General features: G+C 58.0%; 1 protein-coding gene across 1 annotated transcript; it reads right to left on the bottom strand.

Annotated features, from left to right (window-relative positions):
• On the bottom strand, nt 1-8,828 carry NINJ1 (ninjurin 1). The gene is made up of 4 exons (XM_037037256.1): nt 8,631-8,828; nt 4,764-4,989; nt 3,802-3,963; nt 1-2,851 (listed from the first exon to the last, which is right to left on the bottom strand). The coding sequence occupies exons 1-3, from the start codon at nt 8,703-8,705 to the stop codon at nt 3,809-3,811; spliced, it is 456 nt and encodes a 151-aa protein (XP_036893151.1). The 5' UTR covers nt 8,706-8,828; the 3' UTR covers nt 1-2,851; nt 3,802-3,808.
• Between the last annotated feature and the right edge of the window lie 671 nt (nt 8,829-9,499).

Below are 9,499 nucleotides of genomic sequence, written 5' to 3'. Positions count from 1 at the left end.
CATGAGGACATATGTGGAATGAGGGATCAGGGTGCCAGAGTGGCAGCTGAAGTTTGAACCTGGGAGCTAGTGGGTGGGGGGGGATGAAGTGTCATCATGTGTGCCTGGTGAAGGCACCTTAGGATGGGGCTGTTGGGGCTGGGAAGCACATCCTGACCTGTCCCCGATGCCCACAGCACCCATGGAAGCCAGGCTGGTTTGGTGGCCCAGTACTCTGTCCAACCATCTGGGGCTGTCTCTTTCTGGCTACTATGTTTGGGCAAACTTCTGGTCATGGCTAAAGGAGGAGCCAAGCCATCTGTTGGCCACATCTGAAGTGCTGCCTCATAAGACCAACACACAGGCTGACATTTCTCCCTTGTGGCTGCTGACGAGCCACACCACAGGCCACTTCAGGCCACCCCAGGAACAAGGTGCAGGTGGAATCCACCTGTATCAGGCCCTGGGGAGGGGGGGGTGGATGGGCCCAGACACTGTCCTGGACATACTGGGATGGCTAGGAGCAGGGGCTAATAGGATGTAACAAGGCACACCAGATAGGTTGGGCCAAGGACCAGAGGCTGGGGCAGTTCATAGCTGGGACGCTAACCATCTGCTGCTTCCTGTCAAAAAGCAAAAGGGGAAGGTAATGTGGGCTCACAGTGACAGCAAGAGAGGTGGCATGAGTCTGAGAACCTCACCATTCCAGAGTCTGGTCCCACACACAGCTTTATACCTGCCCCAGTAGCCAGAAATGTGTCTACCCACTGCCCACTTGCTTCTTCCTGGACCTCATCCTACATGGGCTCACCTTTAAAAACCCTCTTTTTGGGGTACTCACCAGAGCAGTCTCATCCTGTGGCACCAACTCTAGTCACCAGTACTTCTTAACCCTCTTTGATCATTTCCTGTGCTTGCTTATTCCTGGAGTATTTAAAAGCAAAGCCCAGGACTGAATGTCTCATCCACAAGCACTTATGTTTATCCATCATTTTGTGCCAAGCTGATCTTTCAGCTCCACAGCCCAGATGGCAGGGTCACCTGAACATCTTAAGGAAACAGGGTATCAGAGCTATCCCAGGCTCAGATGGGTGTGAAGAGAAGCAATGGGGAGAGGAGGAGGAGGGGAAAAGGCCATAGGGGTTCCCAGGTATCCCAGGCTCTTGGAGGGTACCAGGTGTGACCAGGACTGCCACCTCAAGGAGATGAGGTGGGGCAGCAGGGTCATGGTGGAGGGGATAAGGGGCAGAGAGTGGGGGTTCAGGTCCTGGAGGCCTCTGGGGTGAACAGAGGGAGGTGGGAATTCCAGTCAGGTGAGGTGAGGACCCTCAAGATGGGCCAACCCCCCAGAGGTGGCACCTGGCCCTTGGGGGGTCTCTGTAGGGTCTCAGCCTACCTGGCACCAGCCCTACTCTCCTTGGTCCACTAAGCATGACTGAAGGGCAGTGCTGGACACCACATCAGGGTGGGTCACGGCTGTGGGTGTTGAGGGGAGACAGGTGGCATGTGGGCTGCAGAAATGGTGAGAGTGCTGGAACTTATCCTGAGGGGCTGGTCAGGGGTCACCAGGCTAAGTGCCCTGGGGGCAGTAGGGGTGACACCTGTAGATGCCAATGGAGGGAGTTTCCCCAATAGCTCATCCTGCCTGCCATTCTTCCCTTAAGTCCTTGCAGAGGGTCCAGTCTGGCTTGACCCCCACGGTGACATGTGGATCAGCCATGCCCACCTCCAGCCCTGGCACAGGCACCCAGAGCCAGTCACCTTAAAACTGCCCCACCTGAACCAGATCCAAGGAAGTTTCTGGGAGCCCCTGAACCAGAGCAGGGGGTGGGACCTTGGGGTTTTGTTCTGTCCTGCTACAAATGAGCTAGTGGGAAGCCTGGCGACACATGGATGAGTCTGCTGTGTAGACAGCCACATTGTGTCCGGGCTGTTCTTCTGACTGGTCATCATGCATGCCTAGGGCAGTGAGCCCATTTATGACAGGGTGCAACTGAAGTTTCTAACAGCAGCGTGTGTGCCATTCACTGGAGCCCCAGCTGGGTGGGAAGTGACAGCTGTGGGCAGGCTCCCCATACAGCAAGTGATGGCCATGGTGGGATTCTCTGCCAGGCAGCCTCTGGGCTGGGCTACTGGAAACTCCTGCAGCCATTCTTCTGTGCTCTGAAGTTAAAAAAAGACACGACACTGGAGACCCAAAACCCTGGTCTCAGCCTGAATATTGGACCCAAGATGTCAGGCACCAAGGAGCTGCCCAAGCTCACATTTCTGGAGAAGGCCCGGAAATGACAGCATGTCTCCATGGCTGCTCTGTGCCAGGAGGGAGGCTAGCCCAGGCTGGGGCTCAGGGTGCAGTGCAAGGCCAGGCCCAGGGGAGGGACAGTGGTGCGGGAAGCTGCACAGAAGATGCATCCATTTTATTGGTCATTTGTGCTTAGAAAAGTGGGGCTCAGGCCCCAGTCCTTAACCAGTTACTACTGGTAGAAGGTATATGCAGGGCTCACAGCCATGGCTGGGGCCTGGGTCAGGAAGAGCAGAGGCCATGGGTCTCCCAAAGGTACATTGGCTGAGGGGGGCATCTTCTGGTCCCTCTGAGAAGATCCTGAGACTAAGGCTGGCCCTGGCTGCTTGCTGCCCATCCTCAGGCCTGCTGTGTGTCTGTGCTGGCTGTCACCTTTCTTGGGGATCTCCAATTCTGCCCGCTGGGCATTGCTGGACCTCGCTGTCCCTGCTCCAGGAGGAAGAGCAACCAAGCAGCGAGCAGGCCTCACATGGGCCCAAGTGTCCTCTAGTCCAGTCCTGGCTTTGGTGTTTCCAGGGACCGCGGCATGTAAGCAGGTGGGCCTCAAGGGTGAGGGAGCTTTCCAGGCCTCTGCAAAGGAGAGGAGAGGTGTGAGGGCAGCCCAGGTCAGTGGGGCCCCAGTGCCATCCCGGTGACTCTGCCTTAGTGATGTGTTCTGTGATCAGTCCATAAAGTGTCAGGACCACTCTGACTCCAAAAGGTCCCAATTCTGATCTAGGCAAGTCTCAGTTTTCCCTCCTGGGTCACTGTGAGGATTTAGTGGCTAGGTACTAGCACACTCTGCTGGGGTGACCCCAGAGAGCAGGGACTGGCAGGGGAATCATGCCAAAGGACATGCTTGGGAAGAGTCAGGGTGTGTTTGGGGCATCCATTGAGCAATTAATGGTCTGGTTGTCATGCCAAGAATGAGGGGGCAAACTGGCATCCAGATGGTTGGGTGGGGTTGCCATTCTGCCACAGGACATCCCTGGGGGATAAACAGTTGTCGTTAGTGGTATCTACCCATCCTCTGGGGCAGGCCTGTGGCATGACCACTGGGCCACAGGTCACCTAGATCTGTGGTGTCCAGCCCTGGCCAGGGTCCCAAGTGCAAGACACTGGTACCCCAAGACCTGGTTGATGACATCAAGTTCAGGAGAGTGTTGAATTCTGCTGACCTTCTGTATCTGCCTTTGCAACACTCAGGGTGCCTGTGTCTGAGCTCACTGGCTCCACACAGTAGGGGCTGCTTTGTTGAGCATGTTATAAGGGCCACCTGGCCTCCCTTGGCTCTGGCTCCCCGGCGAGGTGACTTGTGTATGTACTCAGCCGTTGTGAGGAAGGGTGAGGGCTGAGCATGGTGTGGGAATGTGCAGCTGGGATGCCCACCCCATGAAGCCCAAGCAGGAGCAAACACACGGTCAAGGGGGCTCTGTATGAAAGGCCCCAAGCCTCAGCCCTGCTCATGGGTCAGTGACCAGCAGGGCTTGGGGGCAGGCTTGTGGTGGGGTGGAGTGCCCAGGTTGGCCCTCACAACTCACCTGATTCCTACTGCTGTGGTGCCACATCCAATACAGGCTTCTGGACACCAAAGGCAGTAATGAAGATATTGACTACAACGATGATGAAAACCAGGCCGGTGGCCAGGTTGTTGAGGAAGTCCAGCTTGGCGTGCTTGGCTGGGTTGTTGAGGTCATACCTGACTGTGGGAGAAAAGGTATGGACACTGCCCAGGCTGCCTGCAATGGGTCCAGCACTGGGTCCAAGAATGCTGCAGGGCCCACTCTGTCCATCAGAGAGACATGTCTGCTGTAATGCCCTACTGACAGTGGGTATGGCCTGTGACATTGGTTGGATGGGAGCTCAAAGGGGCTTGGCACCTGTGGACACAGTGGGAGGCACCAACCCAAGGCCCAGGTTTGGATTTCAAGGCACAATGTGCTGAGCACACAGACAAGCACATTTAATGAGTGTCTTGTATGTGGTGATCTAGTGATCCTCACATTTACCCAAGGCCCTGTCTTTATGTCCACTTTATAGGCAGAGAAACCAAGGCCAGGAGGTCAAGTGACCTACCTGAGGTTGCACAGCCAGGAGGAGATTGAGGCAACCCTGGAGTCCTTGCTTCTCCTAGCCCTGACCTTCACCTGGGGGACAGGGATCCTGGGAATACCATCTAGTCTCTGTAGACCATTGTAAGAACTAGACACACACATGGTAGAGACTCAATACATGTCAACTCTCAGTATGATGATATTTTTCTGCATTCTGACCTTGGGGGGTTGGAAGGACAGAGCCATGGGGGACTCTCTGAGGGACACATCCTGGACTTCATGGCCAAGTAAAGAGCCCCACCCCACTTTGTGCAGTTCTGTGAGAGCGCCATGCTCAGAGGGTGTCAGGTGGTAAGCACCCTATCCCAGGAGGTATGCAAACAGAATCAGCCAGGCATGGGGTGGAGCTGCAGGGCCCTCTCAGCACTAGCACCTGTCTAGGCACATACCCAGGAAGATGAGCAGCACGCCCACGCAGATTTGCAGCAAAAGGGAGATGGAGATGAGTACCACCAAAGGGACATAGAAGGCGAAGCTAGGGCCCTGGTCGATGACAGCCTTCAACTGAGAGGCATTGGCCATCAGCAGCGCGATATCCAGCATGCTCTCTGCTGCACTCTTCTTGTTGGCATAATGGTTCACGTTGATAGGCTGGCTCCTGCCCCATCGGGGTGGCTGTGGGGAGGGGGCAGTTAGCTGGTTGGCCACAGGGAGCAAGGAGGTGATGCAGGCCTGAGCCCATCCCAGGTGCCCACCCAGATCTCCTCCTGAAATGGGCAGGAAAGCGGGGGCTGATGGCCTGCAAGTGTGGGCCCAGGTGAGGCTTGAGAGGGAAGTGCTTATTAGCAGAACAAGAGGCCCAGAGAAGGCTGTGCAGCCCCTGCAAGGCCCTCCCTAAGAAATCAAGTCCTGGGAGAGAAAGGAAACATAAATACAACCTCAGCACACTGATTTCATACTGCAGAGTGCCACCAGTGAGTGCCTGCCACAGTGTGGTCTGGCAACTTCCTCTGGACACCCCTGCCCTTGATGCCCTATGTTTCTTGGGACAACAAAACTTCCCAAAATGTCAACTATGGTCCCAGGAGCTGGGCTACTGGATTTTCCCCCCTAAAAGCCAGGAAGGAGCCTTGGAGACAGGGAGCTGACTCCATACAGAGCTGCCCACCTTCTGTGGACAAAGGGTTTTATGGCAGCTCTTTGCAAGCAGTTTGCAGGGACCCAGGCCATTTGGCCCCAAAACACACTGCAGGGCATCCTCAGGTTGAGGGAAGGGGAATTAGGACTGGATTTGAACTCAGGTCTGAGGCACCCTGGGCACCCAGTTCTGGTCACAGTGTAAAGTATGCTCTGGTCCAACCCAGGCTCGAATGGGAAGAGATGGGGGGCTGCCTGGGGCACCAGCTGGCCCCAGACTGTCTGACCCAACCCGAGTCTCCTGCCCCCACACCCTCAGCTCCCCTGGGAGGCCAGGCCAGGGCTGAGGCCCACGGAAGTCCTGCAGACCTGAGGGGTTTGGTTACTGACTCCTCCACTCTGCCATGGACCCCAAATCCTATGTACAGTATGGAACATGGACACTGCATGGGAATTCCCACCTGTCCTCCCAGAGTCCATTTTCATGTTTGCTGAGAGACCAGGACCCCAACAAATCTATGAGGTTCATCAACTGGCTTGCTAGGAGCTAGGTGGGGCTGCTACGGGCACCTCCCCTCTATCATTCCTGCATCCCACCACACCACAGACCTGAGGGTGACTGCCCTGTGCCTCAGTTTCCTCACATCTGTGAACTGAGCTGACAGAGAACTGAAGGAGGGGCTCAAGAGACCTGGGGGCTGGTTAGAGCACAGCCAGCTGGGGCAGGGCCAGACAGTCCTTCTCCTTGACACCCAACCCTCATAACTGACTCTCCCAAATGAACTACACCAGTTAAATAACTCCATTAAACAAACCTGTTAGAAGGAAGAAAAAGAACAAGCCTGGGGAACAGGGCTGTGTAAGCCAAACGACACTGGGGGGCCCTAAGTGTCCATCTCCAGCTGTTGGCACACCAAAGCCCCCCCCCTGCACAGGGAACCCCCACCTCGGGCTCAGCACCAGTATACGTGGGGGCTCTGGTGTCCTTCCCTCCGGGGTGGGAACTGAGAACAAACTGGCTCCAGCAGGGACTGAGTGTCTGTTCACCCACCAGGGCTCAAGCTGCCATTGTACCCACTGTACAGGCTGTGCGAAGGCACCGCCTGGGGCCACACAGGCCTGTACCCAGGGAACTGTCCCCACTTGGCCAGCCAAGGAGTCTCCTGCTCCATGCAGGAAGTTTGGTGGGGGATGGGGGGTGGGGGTATTTCCGGTGGCAGCTGGGCTATGGGCTGGGCACACCCACTTCCTGTGGGCTCAGCACTGACCGTCAGTGACCCTGTGGCCACATTAAGAGTCACCTTTTAGAACTTGGCCAGGACGCTGTTAGCCTGGGGATCTGCTGGAAAAGCAGAAATGAGAAGAGCAAAGTTCCCCCAACAACTCAGGCTGTGCATGCCCCAGATGTGGCCTCTGGAGCCCCGTTAAGCTGAGTGGCCTTGTGGCTGGCCACCCCTCTAGGAGTTTCCCTGACTGTGACTGAAGACTGCCGGATGATGGTGTTTACTCACAGGGGCTCCCAACCGGACCTGACCTCCTATCACACTCTTATCACACCTCCTTTCTAGCCCCAATGTGCTGGGTGGCCTAGCCTCTGGGTCTTTCTCTCCCAGTTCCCTCTGCCTGAGATGCCCTTCCCCACGTGGTGGAGTGCCATGCCTGTACCCCACTCCAGTCCTCCAAGGCCCAGAGCCGATGTTACATTCCCACTACTACCACGACCAGCCCCTGGGAGTTCACAGCTTTGGCAGAGGCTTCTCTGTCTGCTCTGCTCACAGGCTGCAGTGTCTCTTCCTCCCAGCCCCCCATCCCATCTCAGAGCCAATGCAGTGCTCCTTGGATAAGGTGAGCAGAACAGGTTTAGAGGGAAGGGTGTAGCCAAGGCTGGGAGGTTAACAGGATCCCTCCTTTTCAAACTGACTTCCAACTAACCTGCCCTGTTATCTGACCTGCTCTCCCCACTCCCTGAAAGCAGGCAGCGGTCATTTGTTCTTCCTTTTCAGACCATGGACAGAAGGCCCAGTGAGGGGAGGCAGCCTCCCCAAGCACACCTAGCCCTCTGTTCCAGTGTTCACATGTCAGTGCAGGGCCACATGTGGGCTCCTCTCAGTCCTCAGTTTCCTCATCTTTAACCCAGAACAAACATCTTGGGCCATCCCAGGGCCGTCAGGCTTTACTAAAGGGCCAGCAAGGTGGCTGGGGTCCTGGAATGTCTGTGGAGAAGAATGGAGATGATTATTGTGTGGGACCAGGGGCTCACGGAAGGGTTATCCAGGCTGTCTGGGAACTTGCTTGCCCCACATCAGACTCCCCCTTTCCCCAACCCCAACATAGCCTGTCTAATCACTCACACTTGGGCATTGTCTCTCTGCCCCAGTCAGGTTCACACTGAAGAGTCAGGTTCACACTGGCCCTGCCCCCATCCCCAGGGGGTCAGAAACCGAAAGAATGTCCTAAGTCAACCAAGCAGAGGGCTGTGCCCAGGGCTACTTCACAAGCAGGGACTGCTAGTCCACCAGACCACTGCTCAGGCCCCGCCCAGCAGCGGGACCCGACTGAGCAGCACGGAGGGCTCTAATGCGAGGGCAGGACCACTGCCAGTGCTTATCTGGTGCCCACCGCACTCCTTGATCGACAGGGCAGACGATAACAGGTTGCAGGGGGCTGGGGGAGGAGAAAAGGGCGGGGCCACAGTGGCCCCAAGTTCCCCGGCAAGGCACGCACCAGACTGCGCGGTCCCGGTGGACACCCTGGGTGACGTAACTGTCTGCCCGCTGCTGGCCTAGGGCCCGGAGGCTAGGGTACTCCCTGCACACCCAGTGCGCACCGTGGGAGGAGATATGGCGACTGGAAGTTAGAGGGTGGTGCGGGAGCGGGGAAGACCCAGTGATAGGGAGGCGTGAGCACCACCTAGCTGAGCCTAGCTGGCAGCCCACCAGCACCCCTGTCCCGCGTTCCCGCTCACTGGCTGGAGTGGTTGGAGTCCGGGCCACCATCCGGGCACCTGAGAGTGAGAGTGAGGCGCACTGGGCGCGGCGACCCCCCGCCACCACACTGCACGTCCGCGGCGCGCAGCCTTCCATGGCCCATTCGTGCCCGGGAGACTCGGGCGCGAAGCCCATAGGGGTAGAGGGCGGGCACCCGCCTGGATCCTTTAACAGTGCGGAGGCAGGGCTTACCGAGGCGTCCGGGGATCGGGGCGATTCTGGGCGCAGGTCGCCGTTGAGCACGTACTCTTCGGGGACCGAGTCCATGGCGCGGCCTCCGGGACCGCCTCGCTCTAAGGCACAACGCTACCCGTTCCTCTGCGCGGGCACCAGGGTACGCGCTCCTCCCGGGACCGCGCCCGCCCGGGCCCTCCCCGGACCGCCCGGGACCGCCCGGGACCGCCCTCGTTCGCCCCAGCTCCCAAAACCCAGCGCTGTAGTCCTAGGCTCCGCCCCCAGTCGCGGTGAGTGCGGGCCCTGGAGGCCCGGCTAGGGGAACGCTGGTGACTGCACTCCCACTTAGTGAGGACTCCATTGCTGCCTCCTGGCTTCTCAGGCTTTGGCCTCAGGTGGTCGAGGGGCAGGCACGTTCTCCTCCGCGTTCCCCGTCAGGGACACTTTTAAGCTGTAAAATGAGGCCAAGATCATGGCCACTTTGCAAACTGCCGGGAGCCCCTTAAAGGAAGGCGTGCTGGCGCCACTGCCGCAGCAAACCCTGGGGGTCCGCCAGGCACACCTTGCGTCAACCAGGCTGTCTGTGCTCCCTGACTCGGCCTCCAGCTTCCAAGCCCAGACCTTCCCATCCCGGAAACCGGGCACAAAGGCCTCCCGCACACTCGCCCTCGCCCAGTGGAACAGCCTCGGTGTCCCCAGGCAGAAGGCAGATCCCCTTTGCCTGGAGTGGCACCCTGTGCCTGTCCATGGGGTGGGGGCAGCCAGAGCCGTTGGCTTCTCCAGCCCTAGGTCAGCTTTCCCAGAGCTCGGGCCTCCAAGGCGTGTGGGGCGGGAGGGGCCGGGGCGTTCTCTCCCAGGGCTGGTACTCCAAGATGGGGGGCACTGTG

The sequence above is a fragment of the Sturnira hondurensis genome, unplaced genomic scaffold (genome assembly GCF_014824575.4).
Source record: "Sturnira hondurensis isolate 20B ecotype Veracruz unplaced genomic scaffold, ASM1482457v3 Scaffold0022910, whole genome shotgun sequence".
Lineage (NCBI taxonomy): Eukaryota > Metazoa > Chordata > Mammalia > Chiroptera > Phyllostomidae > Sturnira > Sturnira hondurensis.
The sequence above is the reverse complement of the archived record's forward strand: the minus strand, read 5'-3'. Positions and strand labels throughout refer to the sequence as shown.

What these genes read in the sequence shown, in the direction of transcription:
- NINJ1 (XM_037037256.1), bottom strand. Translation starts at nt 8,705, where the DNA reads ATGGACTCGGTCCCCGAAGAGTACGTGCTCAACGGCGACCTGCGCCCA. An exon ending in CCCGATCCCCGGACGCCTCG is followed by an intron (nt 4,990 to 8,630) that starts GTAAGCCCTGCC and finishes CCCTCCCCACAG; the next exon opens with CCACCCCGATGGGGCAGGAG. An exon ending in CGTGCTGCTCATCTTCCTGG is followed by an intron (nt 3,964 to 4,763) that starts GTATGTGCCTAG and finishes TTTCTCCCACAG; the next exon opens with TCAGGTATGACCTCAACAAC.